Source organism: Phaethon aethereus, assembly GCF_964289735.1.
Source record: "Phaethon aethereus genome assembly, chromosome: 10".
Taxonomy (NCBI): Eukaryota; Metazoa; Chordata; class Aves; order Phaethontiformes; family Phaethontidae; genus Phaethon; species Phaethon aethereus.
In genome coordinates, this window is record NC_138586.1 from 7205521 (window position 1) to 7229094 (window position 23574).

The 23574-nt window shown below is 37.9% G+C and overlaps 1 protein-coding gene across 1 annotated transcript; it reads left to right on the top strand.

Moving 5' to 3' along the window:
• Nucleotides 1-1275: 1275 nt before the first annotated feature.
• Nucleotides 1276-23437, top strand: CUL4B (cullin 4B; the record flags this gene model as incomplete). The annotated part of the gene is made up of 20 exons (XM_082004288.1): nt 1276-1807; nt 4525-4640; nt 9356-9459; nt 10402-10471; nt 10960-11033; nt 12062-12224; nt 12325-12414; nt 12690-12772; nt 13894-13961; nt 15091-15209; nt 16046-16238; nt 17346-17450; nt 17759-17869; nt 18602-18687; nt 19535-19642; nt 19905-20018; nt 20983-21088; nt 21168-21340; nt 21878-22030; nt 23233-23437. 20 exons carry the CDS (start codon nt 1276-1278, stop codon nt 23326-23328), a joined length of 2664 nt encoding a protein of 887 aa, XP_081860414.1. The 3' UTR covers nt 23329-23437.
• Nucleotides 23438-23574: the final 137 nt, after the last annotated feature.

Consider the following 23574-nt stretch of genomic DNA (forward strand, 5'->3'; position numbering starts at 1 on the left):
AACAAAAAACATTTCCAAAAGAAGCTACGCGGCCGAAGCCTTCAACCCGACCGCAGGTTCAGAGTGGAGCGCCCGAGCCTATTTAGGCACAACTTTGTGCCACCTTTACCTCAGCCGGAAGTCCGTGCGGCAAGCGAAAAGCAGGACTCCGGCTCCCTGCGAGGTCGGCACCGACCAGCTCCAGCAGCCGGGGCCGCCCGGGGCAGGCCGGGCTGAGGGGACGGCGCACCGCCCCACGGCTGCTGAGGGCGGGGCGGGGCCGGGGCCGCGCCCGCCCCCCAGGTACGGGGCGCGACGGGGGACAAGTCCCGAGCCGTCCGCCCGCCTGCCGAGCCCCGCCCCCTTCCGCGCTCCCGCCACGCGGAGGGCGGCGGACACGCCCCCTTCCCGTACGACGCAACCTGCGCCGGCGCGCGAGGGGGTAACGAGCGCGCCCGTTACGAGCGGCCGGCGACCATGATCACTTCCGGTAGGTCAGAGGGCAGCGGAAAGGAGCAGGGGGGGCGCCGGCGGGAGCAGGGCGGGCAGGCAGGGCCGCCGGGCCGGAGGTGGGGCCCGCCGCCTAGCCGGGCTGCCCAGCCGCGCTTCCGGCCGGCCGCGCCCCAGCATGCACGGCGACCGGATGTGCCGCCATCTTTAGGCTCCCTCTCTGCCGTGTATTGACAATAACAAGCCCCGGGCCGGGCCGTCCCCCCTCAGGAAGCGCGAGCAGGAGGCAGAGAGGGGGGAGGCGAGAGCCCGAAGAGAGCGGGCTGCGGGGGGAGAGCGGGCGGGCGGCGGCGAGGGAGCGGGAGGCGCGAGGGGCGAGGGGCTGGAGCCGAGGCGTGAGGGAGCCGAGCTCAGCCCTCCCCACTGGTGCTTGGCGGAGACGAGGTGGCCGGAGCAGGAGGGGAGCGGACGGAAAAGCTGGGGGAGCGGGCAGCCGTGGGGAAATACTGGTGTTGGAGAGAAGAATTGAAAGAAATTAGTGGGTGGCGAGAGGCAGGAACGGAGACGCTCTGCTGAGAAAGGAGTAAAAGCAGGAAAGCAGAGACAAACTACGAGAAGAAACAAAGTAATAAAAGAGAAGGGGAAGAGAGACGATAAAGTGATTCTTCCGAGAAAGAAGAAAGCGAAGGAGAGGGAATACGGAAGGACTCTGCTGATGAGAGAGAGAAGTTGAAAGACACCCCCCCCCTCCCGAGAGACACCAAACAGAGACTGACTAAAACTCTCTCTCTCTTTGTCACACCACAAGGATTTGATGCCCCTCAGCCTGTTCACTTCTGTGTGTTCATGTTTCCCACAGGTTTCTCTTCCCCCAACCCCCCAGCTGCAGCCCAGGAGGTCAGACCTGCCACTGATGGTAATACCAGCAGCAGCTCCTCCTGCAAGAAGAGAAAGTTAAATAACAGCAGCAACAGCAATTCTGAAAGAGAAGAATTTGATTCCATTTCTTCCTGCGCCTCTTCTCCTTCCAAAAACACCTCCTCATCATCTTCCTCCATCATCACCACTTCCTCGTGCTCCTCCTCAGGGGTTGCCTCCTCTAACCATCACCTCCAGAAGAAGCTGCGCTTTGAGGACTCCGTGGATTTTATTGGACTCGATGTGAAGATGGCTGAAGAGTCTTCTTCCTCCTCCTCTCCTGCTGCCTCTTCTCAACAGCAGCACCAACAACAGCTCAAAAATAAAAGCCTTTTAATTTCGTCAGTGGCTGTGGGGCACCATGCAAATGGCCTGACCAAAGCTGCCTCCTCTACTGTTTCCAGTTTTGCCAACAGTAAACCTGGCTCTGCAAAGAAATTAGTGATCAAGAACTTTAAAGGTAACAGGCCATAATTTGTCACAACCTATGGGGAGCTGGCGCTCAACTTTGGTTTGTTTCCAACTTGAGAACTGGTTGGCATTCAAGTAACTCCCAAGTTTTACAGGAAATGCTTTTCTGTAGTGAATGTTTCTGTACTTATGTAAAGGGGGAATAATGTTTTATGGTGCATACTTGCCCAGTCATGTACACATCCTGAGCTACATTTTGCTGCTTGGGATTGTTTTTCAGACTCCTTCCACTCTGTTGAGAAGGCCTTAACTTGTATGTTAGGCAAAAGGTTTTATTACATAAGTGCGTAAATCGCCTTTCTTCAAGCTTTTAATGTTTGCTATTTCTTTTCTAGTAATCCTGATTCAGGGCTTAGTATATATTTTAGCCCAGTTTATTATAAGTCTTTGCACAGAATGCATTTTCTTAAATTGGGCCTGAATCTTTATGTCTTGCCTCTATCCATGTTGTCTGTTTATAGGTTAATCTGCCTGTGCTGAGTTTTATATGTTGAAACTAAGGTGATTATCAGGCTATTATGGTGGATTTCCTTTCTGGTTTCCCCACTTGCCTTTAAAGTAGGCAGTTCAGATTTTTGCTGAGTGTTTTCCTTGCAATATCCTTGCTGTAATTTTTATTATTTAACTCTTTCATGTCTTTTCTCTGTCTTAACATACTCTCACTTTACAAGCTTACATTATTTTATCAATTTTATCAAAAGATGTGTTTGAGATTCTCGAGTATTGTTACTAGAGACCAACTGAAGCAGAGAAATGAAACTTTTCTGCTGTGATGCTGCTTCATTTTCTAGTAAACAGAAATACAAATAGGTGTAGGCAGAAAGCTTGGAGTTCTGTAATTTTTTTTCCCCCATAAAGATGGGGAAATCGTGGGCTTTTCTCATTTTCAGCCTCTTGCTGTCTTCTAAAATACTCCGACAGCTTGCTTTCTTGGGTTTCTTTTTCTGTATGTTTTTGGGGTTGAGGGTAAAATACATTATTAACATTATAATTACTTTCTAAACAGTTGATAAAAAGGTTCTGTAGAGGTATTGCAGAAGGTAAGAATTGGGATTATTTTAGCCACTGTAATGTTTTAGAGCAGTTCATGATCACAGTGTAACACTTTGCTTTAAGGTCCTCCTAATTCTTAGGAATGTTCTCTGCCCATCTCATCATCATCATCATTTAATTTGACTGATTGTTTTAGTATTTATACTTACGATGCATGATAGTGGGAAATAAATGCCATTCTTGTGTTGCTTGTACGCTGTTATCTTTAAGGGAAGTCAACTTTTCATGTTTAAAATATTTGTTAAATGTCACGGATTGCATGGTGCTGTGATCATCATTGCTTATGAATTATTTGAATCACTTGCCTAAAAAGGATATCTCAGGAATCTGCCAGATTTACTCTTTATTTACTCTCAGATGCTGAACTGAGTAATAATCTTGAGATTATTGTCTTTATCTTAGTGTGATAGCAATAACATCCTTTACAACTTAAGTAACTTCCTAAAATCAGAATCTTGGTATTTACTGCTAAGTAGCGTACTCATTAGTTGCTAGTGAAAACAGGCAAGCCTTGCTTGTAGTTAGTTGTGTCTTTCTCTCTCTCGATTCTTGTGATACAGCTAATGTTGTGATATTGCCAATATTGTAGGGAAATGCGTGGGAGGACAAAAAAATTACTTCTCTCTGTTATTCTTAGAGAAATCATAAAGATTTACTATTTGTTTTTTACCTTTAGGTATGTAAAAGTCGATTTTAATAGACTATAAACTCTGAGCCAATCTCACCTGTTGGTGGCGTGGATATGCATGTGACTTCCGAAATTTTCTCCTTCCTTCTCCATTTGTGAACGTGCTTATTAGAACAAAAACAGTCATTTTAGCTAGTTAATGAGAACACACAGACTTTTAAAATAGTCATGGTATTCTGAGGATGTGACTTGGGGAATCTCTGTTAGCCCGCTGTAAATGCCTTAGTCTTGTTGAAGATGCTGTATAGCAGGGGCATTTCTAGAAGGCTGAAAAAAATAACAGAAAGAGTCAAGTCTGCAAAGCTTGAGCTATTTGAATGTTAAAAGAGGTCTTAACGCTAACAAATACCCACTGTCCCAACCCAAGACAGATGTAAATGGATTACTCTAAAATAGGAAGGTTTTCCTTGCAACCATAAAGCCTGTATTATTATAATTACAGTATTTCCATGCATGTTTCTGGAGGGCTTCTTTCCAACTGTTAATACAGAGCAGAATTAATGAGCAGTGGGTTAAAAAAAATAAGCTAACACAACTCTGTATCTTTTAATCCATCATTTTCAGGTTTTATGTTCAGTTTCTTTTAGCTGTACTGTCCTGGTAGTGAAGAGGAGTGTAATGAAGATGTAGGACATTCTTGCTAGTTGTTAGCCTTTTACTCTGTCTTCAGGTGCTCAGACGCAGTATTGTGATTTATAAAAATCGCACATACTGTTTGGGTTACGGATGCTGTGATGTGTAGGTGAAGAGCAATGCTGAATTTTTACAGTGCATTACTATTTCAAATGTAAATAAGATACTGTTTTTACACTAATGTGTTCTTTTCATGCAAGTATAAATTAAGATCTAGAGTATCTGCCCATACCTCTTTCTTCTCAAAACTACATTTTTCATTTCTGTAGAAGGTAAAATATTCTGCTTTTGCTAAATACTTTTTAAACTCTATATAATAATTTCTCTTAAAGATAAACCCAAATTGCCTGAAAACTACACAGATGAAACCTGGCAAAAACTGAAGGAAGCTGTAGAAGCTATCCAGAACAGTACTTCAATTAAGTACAATTTAGAGGAACTCTATCAGGTAAGTGGTTTAAGTAAAAGTGGTGTGGTACGGTTTTTTGTTTTGTTGGTGGATTTTTTTTTTTTGCTTAAAACACTTTTGATACAGTGGTAAGAACATGACATTTTGCTTGATAGCTGCTTTTGTCACTGAAAACTTTTCATTAAATAGTTTCTCAAATTTTAAAATAGTCAGTAAAAGTTTCAAAAGACCTAACATTGAACTTGGAAATTTTTTTACTTGCTACAACATGATCTAAGGTATGGTTTCCCTTGCAACACTTAACAAGAATTAAATAAGGCAAGGAGCTGTATTCCCTTTACTGTTTTGGGGTTTATGTTGTGTAGCTGTTAACGGAGAAATGTGAAATCCTAAAACATTGGTGTTTAGGTAAGAAATAGACAAATTATATTAAAATAGAATACTTTTTCTGAAGACAGTATCTGTTCATGATTGAGGATCATAAATCATTTAAAAACTGAAACTTTTTATTTGACTTCTTAAAAGTAAATAGAATACCATTTTTCTTCATGAATTGTATTATTTTTGTTTGATTGTAATTTTTGATTATTGAGCATTCTTTCTGTTCTGACAACTGAAAATCAAAATTTATTCCCAGCAGCAGCTCTGATTGTTTTGCCCTGAATGTTTTAGGAAGTGATCAGACTGGAACTGCATTTCCTAACTTTTTTAATAAGCTTCACTTCTGCTTTTTCAGCTGAATGTGTTAGGAAGATTTCTCCCCCTCCTCACCCTTTTTCCTGCTAACACTGCGGTACTTGCAGTTTCAGTGGCCTAGCAACAGTACTGCTTTAGCTACATATTAAGAAGCATTTATACTTTTTGCTCTACTTTTAAAGCCTTTATTACCTCGTTAGTTGTTTGATTTGTTCCTCAGTGTGTGTATGTAGCCTTCCCTCCATCTGTTTTTAGTACCTCTTCTTCCCCTGTCCTCCCCTTTTCAATAAAAGATGCATTTGGATATGACTGATTTCTGTGAAAAGTTGGGGAGAAAAATCCTGTTTGCACAAGGTTTGGGTATAGATTTAGGGAAGGATAAATTGCCATTCATCATGGAACAGAGAACCTTATGGGCCAGATTCCTCAGTCCGGTGCGTTTTTAAGCTCATTATAATATTTTTATAATGTTCAATTAATCTAAAAATAGGTTTTTTAGCAGTTTGTCAGGATAATACATAGTATTGTTACTCTAACAATAGTATTGTTACTCTCGCAAAACTTGGTGAAACTAATAGCCAATTACAATGCACTCTATTGGCTGGTATTGTAAATTACAGAGCAACTAACTGTTAATTAAATACTTGAAGGTTATCCAAAATTGTTTTAAAATACAAAGTCCTTTTGAAAGCCTTGCTTTTGCTTCACAGTTACCGCTTAAATTTCTGCTCACTTTTACCACAGGCTTAATTTAATGTTGCTTGTGCTCAGAAAAGCAAAAATATACTTTTTTTCTTTTTAAATCTCTGTTTTAACATTGTAATAACTTAGATATTTTTCAGTGAAATAGAGTGCAATCAAGTATGAAATTTTTCTTTTTTTATATAAATCTAAAAATAAATGTCTTGGTTTAAAATTAGTAATAGGAATCACTAGTGTTTTTAAATGCTAAACTAATGTCATTTCTGAACAGCTGCCTGGTAAATGAATCTGTTGCCAAATATGCCTTGGCAGACACCATTATCCAAGCATAGAGGGGAATTGCAAAAGAGTGCAGAAGTTCTGCTGCATCCCTCAAAATAAGATACTACTTTTTTTAATTTCTCGAGTTTGGTTTAACTCATGTCTGTGTTGGAAAATCCCACTGAGCAAATGTTTTGAGGCTTTATTTCTTTGTGGGACACTAGCTTTGTACTTGCTTTGTTTCTCCCCAGCAAGAGAAATGATACACATCTTTGAGTAGCTAAAGTGCTACAGAATTGAAAGCTTCTTTATTAGCATGATTTTCCTTAGATTAGTACCAGAAAATAGAGATCTAGATATTTGGTACCAGGTCCCTAGTTAATTTTTTTTAATCAATCGCAGAGTTAAGTACTTCTGGAAAATTACAATTTTCTCTCATCAGGGCTGTGTTCAGTTCTTTTTCTTACTTTCCCCAGTTCACAAACCCAGCTGTGGATGCTGTGATTAAAACAAACAAAAAAATGCAAACAACAGAATATATGTTACACAAAGTATGATGCTTTGCCTTTGGATGTTCTGACCATCTTCAGGGCACAGATTCCCTAATCAGAAAGCTTTATTCGACTAATTTGGAACAAGATAATTTTGTGAACTAGACCCCCTAAAGTTGTTGGGAATTTTTGATATGTTACAGTTGTTTTTGTGTAACTCTGGGAATTAAACTTACAAAGCATAATATTCAGTAGTGATGTTATGCTCCACAGAGCAAGTCTTAGTAAAAGGTTTTGTATTTGTGTGCTTAGAAAGTGTAATCTCTTAAAAAAAAAAAAAAAAAGGTGCCAACTGAACAGAATTCACAAATTAAAACATTTCTGTGGATGTTATCAGTGAAGATGCAGAAGTTTTGCACTTGATGTTCAAACACCCAGTACTAGCAGACATGTGTTTAACATTTTGGAATTTCTGATACACAAATGCAAAAGCATAGCTTTATATGAATGCTACATAAAAGTAAGTATATTTATATATGTTAGCTTATTTCACTAAGAGTTAGTGGTTGGTTGTTCATCTACAGTGCAGAGGCTATTTCTTTTCAGGATTGGGAGCAGCATTGTCAAATACTACTTGTTCTGTTAGGCAGCAGTTATGAAAATGTTGGTAGGTGAGACAGATGAACTGACAGAAGTAGAGCAAAATGGCTGCTGGTGTCCTAGGCTGGTAGGTAGAAGCGAGACTAACTGTGGTTACGCAGGTAACTCGTAAGTTCTATCTAAAACGTGCATCTTCCGAGCTCGCAGCTGGCGTCTCCAAAGTAAGTGGGAGAAAAGAAGAAACCTGTTTATTGCACTTGTTGAAGATCTAATTAGGGTCTTCAAGCTTAGTGTTTTCCATTCCCTTTTTCTTCTGAAATCAAAGCAGCAGTTATTTCCTGTTTTGCTGCTACTTCATTTAGAGCCTGACACTGTGGGTACAATAGCAGAATAGGGCTGAGCAGTGTCCATAACCTACTCTGAACAGTGAACTGTACAGTATGTTTTCCTATCACATCATTGTATTCGTTTGGGGTTTCTTAAGTGTTAAGGCTGAGCATTGAATTTGTTGCTATTTCCAAATACTCAGATACGTACGCTTAAGTGATAATTCTGGCTTTCCTAATAATCATCATTCAGACCTGTTTTAATCTTAATTGGCACACTCACTCTCTTGCTATACCTGTTTGTTTCTGACAGTAAGCTCATGCAGGTTTGGTTTTCCTTTTTTTGTTATTGTTGTGTTGGGATGCTTTTGTTTTGGGGGTGGTTTTTTGTGGTTTGTGTGGTGGCAGTGGTTTTTTTAACTCCTAGCTGTAGTGCACTTGCTCTAGAGAGTTGTTTACTGTTGGTACTGAGAGTGATTACTGTTGATATCCTAGGATAAACTGAGGAACTCTTTGTTTAGCTGTTTTCGTTGTTGCTGTGCTTTTAGTGGTGGCTGCTTACTGTTTTCTGGTGGCTTCTATTTGGTCTGTTGGGAAGTGTTCTGGGGGACTTCAGTGTGATGGAGTAGATCTGCTCTGTATACTTTTGAACTATGCTGTCCCTGCATGGTTGCCTGTGGTTGCTGGAGAAGAAACTGCACCTTCCAGTCTTTTTTTTCGTATGAGTTGGTGGTTCTGGCAACTGAAGTATTTTCCATTTAAAAAAAAAAAAAGGCATTAGTTGAACATCATACGTACCTCTCCTCTCTAGCTTCTACAGATGTTTTACAGAATAATCACATACTGTGTCTTTTACCAACCTGCAAAGAGTTGAAGTTGCTCAGTTGCTTTCCAAATCTGGGGAATTGGTATAAATTTCGGAAAAGTCTTGAGTTATGCTTACAGACTTAAGAATGCTTGTTTGCTTGATCAATCTCCAAGACATGTCCCCATTAAACTTTTTTTTGCTTCTCGTTGTGAAGCACAGCAACCATTCTTCTAACACTTGATTATGATCTAGAAATCTGAGATTTGTCATGGTAAACATCTGGAATGTAGTCATACTACTAAAAATTGTTCAGGACTATAACTATTCAGGCAAGGGGTTGATGGATAGAGATACACATTCTTTATGTATATGTGTTTATTTTGGGGGATGAGGGAAGCTTAATCAAGGAAAGACTGCAAAGGAAATAACGCTAGCGGTGCTTTTCTACTAACATTAGTGTGACTTGCAGAGCATGGCAGTTAATTTTATTAAGACCTTAAGTGTCTGCTTTGAAGTATGAAATCCAGCAAGCTGCTGGAACATATTAAACTAACATCCTTGTTCTCAGAGATGCAAGTTCTGCAGTTCCTTGTGAGATATTGGTATTCCAACTGAAATAAACTGTAAGATGTTCAGGGCATGGCCTGCTTTTCTCTCTTATTACCAGTATAGTGCCATATATAGTGCCATGTCTCTCTGGTGTTTTGCCTACAGCTGTTAACTATGTTACAATTAAAAGCTGGTAGATTTTTGAGTGAGAAGCGGAAGAATTCCATGGTTGTTCTGTTGTTTGGGGTTTTTTCCTTTCCTTGTAAAACCACATTTAAGAATTTAAACAGATTTCTTAGTATCTGTTTCTTTTTTCTTCAGGCTGTTGAAAATCTCTGCTCCTACAAGATTTCTGCAAACTTGTACAAACAATTGAGACAGATCTGTGAAGACCACATTAAAGCACAAATTCACCAATTCAGAGAATATCCTTTTTTTTAGCTGTTGACAAGCAAAAACATTTTTACCTGCCAGTATGTAGTGATGGATTTCTTTTGACTAATTCATGACACTAGGCCATGGTAATCTGAATTCCTAGCTTTTGCATAATTGGGTCTGTTTTCATTTTTTGTAGGACCTCAGAGAACACGACTAGTTCCTTTATGTCTGTAACCATTTGAAAAGTTTGTGAGAAAGTTTCATTGGTATTTATGAAACACTTTGACATCTTACAAAAGCTCATATTAGACTTACAGCAAGGCTGTATTCGCTGCATCACTTCAGGCTTTTTTATATGCTGAACTTGCCATGCTCAGGTAAACAGAAAAGTCTTCTGACAAGTAGTTCTTGTTTTCCTTTTGAAAAGTGCTAGTGGTCTGGCAGCATATAATGTTAGTGGTTCTGCGAATCAAAATGTTTTTATTTTCAAAAGTTTTGAGTTGTATTAGATTGAGATCCTGTTGAGTGGATATTAATTAGTACCAGAACTATGTAGTGAGCTGAATAAAAGTTAACTTTTAAGGACAAAATTTATCTTTTGAGATTATCTCTTAACATGAGCTGGAATGATACTATGTGTAGTGGTGGGCTCTTACATGTATTGTGGATTGTTGGTTTTTGAGGTATGGGGATATGTATGTTTTTGAGGTATGGGGATATATCCCCTCCAGGGATGGAGGATTAGACAAACCATTCAAAAGTATTTAGATCCTCTTTTTTAAAAATTGTTAAAATAATTTTGATCTCTCATTATTAACACAAGAACCCTCATTGAAAATAAAAATAAACATGTTGCAAGAAGTTAAGTGGATCTTTTTGGGAGTAGGTGAGTTTGTGCTCTCTGTTAAGTGTTTTTTAAAAAAACAATGTTGGTTCATTTCACTGCTAACACTACCTATTAATAATAATTTTCTTAATGATTTCTTCATGGATTCATTGGATAGTGTCCTTTTTCTAAAGAAAATAGATAAATGTTGGCAAGATCACTGCAGACAAATGGTAAGGTTTTTTAAATCTTTTTAAAGAAAACCAGTTGCCTAGTCAGCCGATGTTTTGCTTAACTTTGTTCCTTTACAAACGTACTGTGCTTCTGAAATGTTTTAAATTTATATAAGGCTTCTTCAGGAAATACAACTGTGTCTAGTTTGTTAGAAATCAAGCTTTGAAAATACTTTGTAGTGTATTTCTTGACACATTGGTCTGATCTTCAGCATTCCCACTCAAGTCCTAACTTGTTTCTATGCAGACCTTTCTCCTTTTATACCTATTATAAAAGAAGCTATCCTTTTATATAGAAAGATGCTAAATGTTGCATTGATCATCTCGCTGAGATTGGCAGAGTATTCTAAAGAAATCAACACTGTCTAAGCAAGCACTGCCTGAAACCTGTCAGTGGGATTTTTTTTGTTATTGTTGAGCATAATTTGTGTTGCTCTTCAATTTCAAGAGTAAAATGTTTGTGGCTTTTTTATTCCTTCTCATAACAGATTATGATTAGAAGTATCTTTTTGTTCTTGGATCGAACTTACGTACTTCAGAATTCAATGCTGCCATCTATTTGGTAAGGGCACAAATAATAAAATTATGGGAGGTATATTTAAGTTATCAGACCTATCCTGCTGATTTTGGGGAGGGGTTAATATAAGCTTTATAGTGACCTGTAAATTAGGTGGTGAATGCATACATGTTTGTTGCAAAGGGAGATTTCACTTTTAATTTATTTGCCATGAATTACAGGATTCTTCTGTAATAGCTGTGATAGCAAATTTCAGCTAAGTAGATACCAACTTCCAGTATGCACAGTTAAAGGAAAGGGCCTGTTCAACAACTGAAAAGCGAGGGTTTGGGTTGCTCAGGTGCTGGCTCTAATATGCATAGTACTCAAAGTTCTGTGAGTGTTTTTTTGAAGGAAAAGGTTACCTAAAATAAAAGCTCTCTTTTGGACTTCAACCTCTGACCCCCTCCAATATTTTAATAATTGGCAAATGTCCAACAGTGCCTTTGGCACTACCTGAATTACTTTGCCAGAGATTAAAGGAGTTGTGGATGGAGAGCCTGGCTTTCCCTAAAAGAGTCCAGACCCACAGTTTCAAATTCATGGAAAGTTTTAACTGGGATGCCCAGAGCAGAGATCCTTGTCTTTTCACACCACCTAGTTTTTCTAAGCTCTGCCTAAGACTTAGAGATTAAAAAGCGATGGACAAAAAAGAATACTGTCCAACAGCTTAACCATGGAATTGGGACCCAGGATGACATTATCCTTTTCTCGTTAAGGCTGCTGTTCATTCAGTTTCCATCATCCTGCCAACCAAGTCAAAAAGAAAGACACTGCAAAAGTTAGGTGGTTATTTAGGAAAAAATATGTGCTTTGGTCTTCAGAATATGTAGCATGCTGTTGATGCCTTGTTGTGGTTTATTTTAGTGTTTATGTGGTTGTTTGTCGTCAGTGATTTGAGGACAGAGGAATGAGGAATTTGAAGAATGCTAATATTTATTGGCCTCTCCATTTGATCTAGATCAAATTACATTAATAGAGGATATTTGGGGTTGATTCTTGCGCAGTTTCTTGAACAGACTCTTTCTTTTTAGGGATATGGGGCTAGAATTGTTCAGAACTCATATAATCAGTGATCAGAAGGTTCAGAACAAAACTATTGATGGCATTCTTCTGCTGATTGAGAGGGAAAGAAATGGTGAGGCTATCGATAGGAGTTTACTGCGAAGCCTTCTAAGCATGCTTTCTGACTTGCAGGTAAGTAAACTTGTTTCACCTTTAAACCAGTAAGCAGCTCAGATTCTTCTTTAGTGCTCAGTAAGCTTTACCCTGGATTGCTATCGTGTTGTCGCCCTAGATTTATCAAGACTCTTTCGAACATAGATTCTTGGAAGAGACTAACCGCCTGTATGCAGCAGAGGGACAGAGGCTTATGCAGGAACGAGAGGTATTTTGAGTGTTTAATGATATTTGTTATGCCTAATGACAAAGCATTTGTCAGGGAGAGGAACTATTGTGCTGCCTTAGCCAGTGTACAGGGAAGTAATGTGATCCTTATATTTTGTAGTACTCTGAAAAAGCAAATTCACATGCATATGCCTTCAGTCACGGTGCTAATGATTTCTGCTTAAAACTGGAGCTTCTGCTGCTGTTAGACCAGTATTATCTTTTTTTTCCTCTTGATTTTTTTTAAAACACACAAAACTACTCTGGCACTTTCAGGTTCCAGAATATCTTCATCATGTCAACAAGCGCTTGGAAGAAGAAGCGGACAGGATTATCACCTATTTAGATCAGAGCACACAGTAAGTGCAATCTCGCTTTGCTTGGTATTGTTAGCTGTTTGGCTCTTCTGTTGAGGGCCATCTAATAGCTACAATTTATTTCAGTTATTGACTGACCATCAAATGCTTCTTGCTCCCCACAATTCCTTGTTTACAATAAAGCACTGTCTTGGCTAACACAGCTAATATTCTCTTCTAAGCCACTAGTTATTTTGACATAAATGCTGCTGGGCATTTGGTTGGAGAAAAATAGGCTGCCATCCCCAGTCCAAAAGTCTCTTTCTTGCTGAGATGCAATTAATCAGCTGTCATCCTACCTGAAAATGATAAGGACCAGGACAGAGAATTCTTAAGCTAAAGGCTCTGAATATTTACATAAAAATATTTCTGTATTCTTTGTGGAGTCTGGGAAATTACTGAATAATGTTACTCTTCGATCTTTTCTACTTAGAGGCAGGCTTTCCTCAAATACAGTCAGGTGGAGGTCATGACTGGTAGGACAGGAGAAATGTTCTTGTAACATAAAGCCACAGCTGTCATGTCTGAGAGAAAATGTAGGTCACTAATACAATGAAACTCTTCGAGCAAGTGGTAGCAACTTCTTAAAGAGCAGGTACAGAGGATCTCTCTGAGAAGGCGGCGGTTTTTTGCTACCGTCACACATTTTTATTTCCTTCCTCCTTCATCTGTTAAAAACATTTAGCTTGTTTAGTGGCTTCCTTCTTCCAAACCATTATTAGTGGCCAACTCCCTATTTTGTTTTAATACCTCTTGACTCATGAGGTGTGTTTTTTCTTCTCCTTGGTTTGTCTCCCAAGACTTGAATCCCCTCCCACAGAGCAGGAGAAGGTATATTCTTTGACAAACTTTTGCTCAATTTCTTCACTGATGGAATCATTGTCCAGCTGCCTAGAGGTCACGCACAACAGACTTATTGTGTGAATTCAGTCCTCAGTCAGCAAACAGAAAAAAGATTGCTTACTGGGGAGGAAAAAGGATAAATATGTGTATAATTATTTTAGGTTCTTGGCCACAGATAATTAGAGTACTCCCATTGACAAGTGTAGATAATAGAATCTCAAGAATTAAAAACTGTCAATAATGGAAAAAAGGATAAGTAATTCTAAACGTTTTTTCTATAGGAAGCCACTAATTGCTACTGTAGAAAAGCAACTTCTAGGTGAACATTTAACAGCCATCCTTCAGAAAGGTAATCTTTCTTCTTTATAGAAATGTTTCTAATTACTGCTTCGGGGCTTTCAATTTCTGTGCTGAAAAAGGAAGTGACAGATTCAGGTGCTGGGGGAGGGCACAAGCTACATCATTCTGTAATGCCCTTTGCTACTCAGTTCATGAAATAGCATTGACCATTTTGCAAGAGGGCAAGTACCATTCTCCTTGTCAGAGGTAAGGAAACACAGCGCTGTCTGCAGATACATAGCAAAGCAAAAGAACTAGAATAGGGGGCTCTTGAGTTGAGTGTGTTAAACAGCATTTTGAAGACCCAGAGATAAAGGAGTAGCCTTCGAATTATGGCTGTATAAGAAAGGGAAAACACTGATTACTTGCCGCTCAGAAAAAGCAGCTTGTTTTAAAAATTTAGTGCAATTTGAGCAATGATGTACGTTGCCTCAGTTCTGCAGTAGTCTCTGTGGCATCAAGTTGCTCTGTGGGATAGTCTGGAAATGGATATGGGTGCAGCGAGAGTTGAGTAATATAATGATCAAAGTCCTTACTAGACAGATTCTGGATGAAACAGGTATGTGAGCATCTTCTGCACATCTGTCACAGACTCTTTATTGCAAGGAATATCAAATTTGCAATATTTACCCATCTACTTAGAAACCTGCTGCAGAGCATCAGGCCTTCTCTGCCAAAAAGTTAAAAAGTGAAAGGTGAAGATATTTCCTGAAGCTGCTTGCCTTCAGACATCTGTAAAATTTATTTTACAGCTCGAATTGAGACTCAGAGCTCTGTCTTGCCAAGGAAACTTTCCTACAGATCAGTAGAGTGATCTTTACAGATCTTTAAAATCTTTAGGGAATAGTAAAACAGAAGTAAGCAAAGGTGTTGTCGTAAGTACACGTAGCCTAAGATATCCAGAGCAATAGCAAAGTTTTTAAGGTTTAAGTCAGTTCAGGTAGCCATTCTGGGTTTCACTGTTAAATTATGTAGCTTTAAAAAAAACAAAACCCCGAAAAAAAAACCAAAAAACAAACAACCACTGATTGCCTGATAAAAAAATACTAGTTTTGAAGAGGTCGCTTACTGTAATAATATGCTGTGCTTTCTTTGGATCACTCTGGTTTTAATTTCTATTGACGTTCTCTCATTTGCAGGTTTAAACCACCTTCTTGATGAAAACAGAATTCAAGATCTGTCTCTTCTGTATCAGTTGTTCAGTCGTGTGAGAGGCGGAGTACAGGTTCTCTTGCAACACTGGATCGAGTACATAAAGGTACTGCTTCTAGAACTCTGGAACAGATACCACTATTTTATCGATGGAGTTTATACACAGATATTTGAGTCATCTTTCTAAACTATTGTGATTTTCTAAGACTTAAAGACTACTTGCTTATAAACATATATTTAATGAGCAGCTTTTGAAACTGTGCTAGGAAAAGTACAGTACCTGTTCTTGCCCTATCAAGGAAAATATTGAATGTTCAGTTGAATTATCAAACTCCAAATAAATTTGGGGTTTTTCTCTTGCTTATAGTCAGTTGTGAGGGACAACTATATTTCTCCAATAGACATTTTTTGGTAATGGCAGAATGTTTGTCTTCTCCCTGCTAAAATTTCTTGTCAGAATAAGTGGTAGCTTAAGTTACCAACGAATTGAAGTTCACAAAGCACTTTTAATATCACTTAAGATGTTTTGTCTTATACTTGGCGAAAATGTTGTCACAGAAAGTATGGTTGTTTTGAAGGAAGGCTTTGTAACATCACGGGAGTACTGTTAAATAAAATTCAGTTTAGTGAGAGCTTCAGTTGTGTAAAACCTGAGGATATAGATGTTTAAAAGGGGTGTGTTCATTTTGTCGTGCTTAAGTTTAGTTCTTCAGACAAAAGTTCTGAATCTGTTTACTTATTCATAAATTGGTTTTGAATCAACATACAAGGTCTAGGAATGACTATGTGGTAAATCCTTCATAATGTTATTACATCTGTTGTGTTAGTGGAACTAATATGAATACCATAAACAAGACATTACAAAGATAACTTGGGCTTTTAGAAGTCTTGTCATTTAAATTAATTATTCGGGCTAATTGAAAGATGTGTTTTATTTTGCAGGCATTTGGTAGCACCATAGTAATTAATCCAGAAAAAGACAAAACCATGGTCCAAGAACTACTTGATTTTAAAGACAAAGTTGACCATATTATTGATGTTTGCTTTCTCAAGAATGAGAAGTTTGTAAATGCCATGAAAGAAGCCTTTGAAACATTCATTAACAAAAGACCAAATAAGCCAGCTGAACTCATAGGTATTTTTCTTCATTTTCTTCCGTTGTGAAAATTTGGCTGGGGGACAAGAGGGAGTTGCTGATGCAGCTTACAGATGGCATATGCTGGAACTGTGTGTTAAAAGACATTATGTACAGTGCATTGTCAAACTAGGGATCTACTGTGCCTTATTATGCAAGTTAATTACTTGGTAGGATAACATTAAACATTAAGAACAAGTTCTGTTCATCAGTTCACTGCCTAGGCTATAGAAAAGTGAAGAACATCAGAACTTGAGCGTTCCAACAATTGACAGGTGTCCAGATGCGAGAATACTGTTAATAATTTGACTTTTTCAGAAGCTTAGAGAACTGTGCCACCAACGCATGTGCACAGAGCTACATAGATACCTATGTTTTAATATATGAAAGTGAAGAGTGATGAGGATGCACTGTACCTCTCATGTTAGGGGGACAGAGTCTCTGTAGTTTGCAAAGAACATTGTTTACAGATTTGTGCATTACAAGCCCGGCTCCCTGCACTTTTGAATACCTTAATCATTTCCCCACACAGTGAATAATACCTGCTTTGCAATCTGTTGTGCTGCTAGGCTTGTGGAGAAATGCTTTCTGCCCTCCTTTTTTAAAATTAATTCACTAACTGTAGCGTGCTTACCAAACGATTTGAAATTAAAACAAACAGTAATCTGCTAGAGAAGTTCAACAGTATACTCAAGACATTTAAATAACCAGTTTATGTATTTTTCTTTTTTACATGGCATTATAGCCACGTCAGTCAGACGCAGTCAGCCATATAGAGCAATAGTGACTTTTTACTTTGAAATCATAATATGGATGAGGATTTTTTACATACACAAAAATAATTTTTAACATTCTGTTTGCGAATAAAGTTAAGATGCCGTAACTGCTTATCTGAAAAAAGAGATTAGGCTATAATGTTTTTATAACTTTATAGCCTCTATGAAAATATATCAAGACAGATGCGATGAAACTGATTTGACGGTAATTTCAGGATCTTTTATATTTCTGAAAGATTTCACAATATTGGATTTAAAAAACAAATTAAATTACTGTTTCATTGTGATACTAAGCATGTGCTAAACTTTTTATTCCCTAACACTCTTTTAGCTAAATATGTAGATTCAAAGCTTCGTGCAGGCAACAAAGAAGCTACTGATGAAGAACTTGAAAAAATGCTGGATAAAATTATGATAATATTTAGATTCATATATGGTAAGTATTGCCTTTTTTGTGGGGATAAATTTGTTTAATCAGGAACATATATGTACTTTGAAATATTTTTTGCAGTTTGTCTGCGTTTTCAAGTGTTCATTCTCTCTAGATGCTGTTTGCTGGTGTAGTGCTGTTTAACTAGTTTGTGCATTAAAATGCTGATACCAAGACATGACTTGAAATCTGTGGAAATCTTAGCATGAAGGCCCTTGTTAGCTTTACTGAGCTTTGAATTGGGCCTCTTGTAAGTAGTGTTTGTTTAAAAGAAACAATGATTTGTGATCACTGTCAAATCTCACCTCTTACAGGAAAAGATGTCTTTGAGGCCTTTTATAAAAAAGATCTAGCAAAGAGACTATTGGTTGGGAAGAGTGCATCAGTAGATGCTGAAAAATCTATGCTTTCCAAACTCAAACATGGTAAATGTCTATCTGCTTGCTTTCTTTTAAAAATAGCCATTTTAACAGGCCTTCCCAGAAGTGCTGTTTGTATTTCCCTTTTACATGAGGGAGTAAAAACCTCATGTGCAAGTCTTGAATGACCAGTGGGTGTTGAGGGGACTCATTTGCTTTTAGTTTTGTAATTACAGCAGTAATAGCCAAAAAATAGAAGCTTAAAGTACACTGTGCATCTTGGCCTGTGGGATAGAGTTGAGGTCACCTTCTGAACAAATCAGTGATGTGCTTAGGGAACTTGAGGATGACTTCTCCTTTTTATTCCCTCCATATAAGGTCTGAAATGTGAAGCTGCCAGCTAGCAGTCTTCTAGTCTGGTCTTCATTGTTTCATAGGATGGAGTCTTTGAGTGAGAACTTGGTCTTGTTCTATCATCAAGAGACAGTTTGTCAGGCAGCTGATAGGGATTAGAAGTGTTATCTGAGGGACAGGTTGCCAGTGGGGTCCTAGGATGAACAGTCATGTCCACATGGGAAAACAGTTGGGTTGCAAAATAGCTGCCACAGTAAAACATTTTCCCCCTTCTTGCTTATAACCTTATTCTGTATCTTAATTAGAATCCAAGTCTTTATATAAGAATGTATGCTGAAATAAGTCATCTTGCTTCAAAGTACATTCTGATATTTAGGGTAACTACTCTATGGTGTTGAAAATAAACAAGATTAATTTTTAAGATGTAAATTTTCTCTTTTATAGAATGTGGAGCTGCTTTCACCAGCAAACTTGAAGGAATGTTTAAAGATATGGAGCTTTCAAAAGACATAATGATACAATTTAAACAGGTACTGCAGGAAAGCCTGCCATGGCTCCTTCATTTACATGCTTTTTGAATGAGTTATTTTCAGAAAGCCCAATGAGAGTGTGCAGGATGTCTTCAGTTGTCAACGTTTCTATTGTAATTGAGTTAAACTCCTTTTGAATTATTCCAGTTGTCTGTAATGTTCCTTCACTACAGAGAAAAGAACTTTGTAGGTGATTGCTTTCAAAAGGAGTGGACGAAAGCCCAACTGGGAAAAGTGTCTACTGAAAATCAGTTGGAATCAATTTCTTAATTCTGTGCTGTCTGTGCTTTTGAAAATTTTGCTGAATTTATTAATCGTTTCCCTGAGCAACAAAGCAAAAAACGTGAAACAAGAAGCTGCTTTAAAAAAAAAAAAACACACAACCAAACAAAAACCAAAACCACCTGCAGTAATAAAAGGAGAATTGTAAACTTAGAAAACATTTTAACACCAGTTACAAAACACTTTTGACACCACTATATTCTGATTGAGTGGCTTGTAAGGTTTTGCCGATTAGTTCCGGTGGTTCTGTAATGTTGTGATTAAAAGCAAATTTTATCATTCTTTCCTCCATTCACGCCTAATTAGGTACATCTTCACATCAGCCTGCTAAAACACTTCTTTTTCCATTTTCTTCCTGTATGGAAGTGCCTTTAGAACTTTAAAAAAGTGCATTTTCTTATCCTAATTTTCTTGTATGTAACTTGCAGTTTATATAGCAAAGACATCATAAGGTCACTTGTCTTCTGTGCTCTCGTAATGCCTGTTCTAACCAACTTTTCAATTCTACCTGAAATATATTCAATAAACATTGCTTTATTTCAATTTACTTTGTTTCTTTCTGCAGTATATGCAAAATCAGAATGTACCTGGCAACATTGAACTAACAGTGAATATTCTGACTATGGGTTATTGGCCAACCTACGTGCCTATGGAGGTCCATTTGCCCCCAGAGGTAATGAATATTGACGCCTTACACCAAGTAGCAGCCTATCAGTAACGTATCTTGATATCAACTGGAACTTGGTTTAAATATGCATATAATCTTTAGAAAGAAATGCAGAAATGTCTTTTTTTAATAAAAGTTTGTTTCCTTTTCTTGCAATTACCTTCATTTTTCTAAACCTTTATTTAAGGCTTATTTGACTGTGGAGGAGGGAAGGATGCTTTTAAAGTAGAAATTGTGTTTTAGTGTTTTGGGTTTCTTCTTTTTTTAGATGGTAAAACTGCAAGAGATTTTCAAGACCTTTTATTTAGGAAAACACAGTGGTAGGAAACTTCAGTGGCAGTCAACACTGGGACACTGTGTACTAAAAGCAGAATTTAAAGAGGTGAGTGTGTTGTTTCTTATTGCTGTTGCTTTGCCGATTACAAGTCTGGGTTGTACTTTATGGATGTATCGGGAAGTTTTTTTGTGCTGTGACGGAAAACTTAGCACTGCTTTTGCAATTACTTTTAACTTTTGACCTCTTGCTATCAATTCCAGAATGGGTAGTTTCTGAAATAAATGTATTAAGGTCTTAAAAAGATGCATCTGATTTCTGTATTTGTGAAGAAAAAAAAAAATTGTTGGTTACTGGTTGGGGAAAATATACAGTGAGTTTAGTTGCATATTAAAAATTGAACTAATTTTTATACTGGGGAGGAAAAAAAAGGGGGCCATATTCCACGGGTGACCTTACTTCATCTGACAGCATTAAGCATCATTAAGGTAAGCTTTTCACTACTGAAATGAAGAAGAGTTTTGGATTGTACAAGAAAACAACTGTTTTTCAAGGGCTTCCAGTTATTCCCCTTCAGTATTTTTTCATGGGCACAAATATATTTCAAGAAGATTTATGTTGGAATAGGAATGCTTACCCGTTCTCTTTTTCAGAAAAATGTTGATGCTAAAACAAGTATTACCAAACTTGTTTATTTCAAAGATCCTATAGTTCCTAATACTGTGTTTCTTAAACTAATGTTTGTGTTACACTTTGACTTAGAGGTCTTTCAAGTTGTAATTTTAAGCACTCATTGCTTTGAGATTTGTCTTGAGTAAGTTGATGCATATCTTGGGTGAGTTTTGTCATTGGATATAATAGTCTAACCTTCTGACCTCTAGTTTCTTCTGCATTTGATAGTAAACATAAGGTGACCAGTAACTTTTATTCTTCCATATTCCCAAACGAATAAAACAACAGTTGCATCCTTTAAGTGAAATAATTGTCATACAAGAGTGACTCCCCCTCCAAAAACCCCAAACAAACCAAAAACAAACAGCCTAGTGATGTCTTGTAATTTCCCTTGTGACAGGGCAGAAAAGAACTTCAGGTCTCCTTGTTCCAGACACTGGTGCTGCTCATGTTTAATGAAGGAGAGGAGTTCAGTTTAGAGGAGATAAAGCAAGCCACTGGGATAGGTTGGTATTGAAAACAGCTGACAATTTCCAAGTGTTCTTACTAAAAAAAAAAAAACTAAACAACTTGTTTCTGCTTTAGAGGACGGAGAGCTGAGAAGGACACTTCAATCTCTGGCTTGTGGCAAAGCCAGAGTACTGACTAAAAGCCCCAAAGGCAAGGATGTCGAAGATGGTGATAAATTCACATGTAATGATGATTTCAGACATAAGCTCTTCAGGATAAAGATCAACCAAATTCAGATGAAAGAAACGGTATATTCTTTTTAATACTATGGAGTTCAGATCCTTGGACTAAGTATCTTGTCTGCACATTTACAAGCTTTTTTCCTCTTGGTTGTAACGTACATACTGATACCTTTGTAAAAGTTGCACATATAATTTGGATGATAGAATATATGTAACAATGCAGACTTAAATGCATGCCTCCATACTTAGACACTCGTGATGCTAGATGCCTCTAAATAAGGTTGTTTAAGAGAAGTTCCATTTAGTGAATGTTCACCCTTGATCAGACCCTGGAGCCTTACTGGTTTGTGAACATAGAAGTAAGTTCACAGTGAATTTTCCCTGACAGCCATCCAATGTAAAATCTGTGCAAATATTTTTAATTCCATGTACAAGTGGTGTTTTTTTTAATAATCAGTCTTCATATTTGTAAAGGATTTATGTCCGATATTTGACAACAGACATTTTACTGTCTTACACTGAGAATTTTCTTGGAGATACAGAGAGGAATTGTTTTTACAGTCATAGTGTTCTCATTAAATTTTTTCTAAATGGATCCCTCAGGTAGAGGAACAGGCAAGCACTACGGAGAGAGTATTCCAGGACCGGCAATACCAGATTGACGCTGCAATTGTACGAATCATGAAGATGCGCAAGACACTGAGTCACAACCTGCTTGTGTCAGAGGTCTACAACCAGCTTAAATTCCCAGTAAAGGTGTAGTACTGATTTTTCTTCTTTTAAAACTTCACTACTTCTTTTTATATTCCCTGTCCTCAGTTAAACAGTGCTTCTGTCTAAAACATGCATCTTTTTACTATTAGGAAGGAAAAATACTCACTTTCAGGAATTTTTAAACTGCCAGTTGCATTCATTTATCTGAATAGTACCTCAGGCTCTTAGTAAGCTAAAACCTATTACCAAAGGCTTTCACAACCAGAGTCTGTTAGCAGTAACTGTGAAGCTAGCTCTCTCCTTGTACGCTGTTCTTCTTGCCATTAAGTGTTCTGGCAATGTATTCTTGGGGACAAGGGAAAAATTATTCAGATATGTAATGCAGAATTGGTTTTGATTCTTAATTTTGTTGATACTTTTTTAATAAATTAGTAACCAATAAATGTACATTGTTCCTTCCAGGCAGATTGTATTGATTAATATAGATACATACATATACACACACACACGTATATGAATGAAAATTAGATATTGGTGAATGTCGCAAAGCTAAAGCAGCCCACAGTTGCCATATAAAATGAATAGCTTCTTGTATGCAAATGGAAATGGATTTTCAAATAGACACGGATGCATCTGAGTTCAAATGTACAGTGCTTTCTATTAATAGAAATGTAAAATAAAAGGTACTGCCATCTCGTTCTGTTTTGTTACCATGTTAAGTTCCTGCAGGCCTGTAAGTGTTGCATAAACTGCAGTTGGGCTTTGCACAGTTATAGTAGATGATTTACATGCTTTTCCCCACTCTTTATCATGAGACACTTTTATGAAGTCTTTCACCCAAGAAAATCATAGGGCACCCAAACTATTTTAAAGCTTACTTGCATCAAGGTAGAATGAAACTTGTACCATATTTTACCAGGTAAGTCAGAAATAGAAACACTTTGGTACGTAATGCATGAATTGCAGTTCTTTTAGAGTTTGGACAGCAGCAAATATCCTTCCCTGCTGTAAAAAGTCTATGCTTAGCTGCAGGTGACAAGCTAATTTTGTAACTTTCTCTTCAATCAATTATACATCGCAGACTTTAGAAGCTTTAACGCCTTAAGGGATTTTTTTTTTTTTAACCTGGGATTTCTTTTTCCTCAGCCATCTTAAACAGTATGGATATTTGCCTTAAGTAGAAAGAACGAACTGAGAAACATTGACTGCAAAGTAATAATGCTGACATCTGCTTTATTTTACAGCCTGCTGACCTTAAGAAGAGAATAGAATCCTTAATTGACAGGGACTACATGGAAAGAGATAAAGAAAACCCAAATCAGTACAACTATATTGCATAAACATATGTTGGCCTTTGTTTTACTGCACACTTGGTGTCATACACAGTTGCCAGTGGATAAACTAGCCTGTTGATCCCGTTAATTGACTTTTTATACTACCGATGATTGAATGAAAGCAGTGTAATGGAAAAGTATAGTAGAGTGGACTTCTTTCAGTGGTTAACATGCCCATTTAAAGAGTACTATTTACATTTTAAGAAGAATGCTGTTGAACTCTTTGCATGTTATTTAGTAAGATGTGCAGAA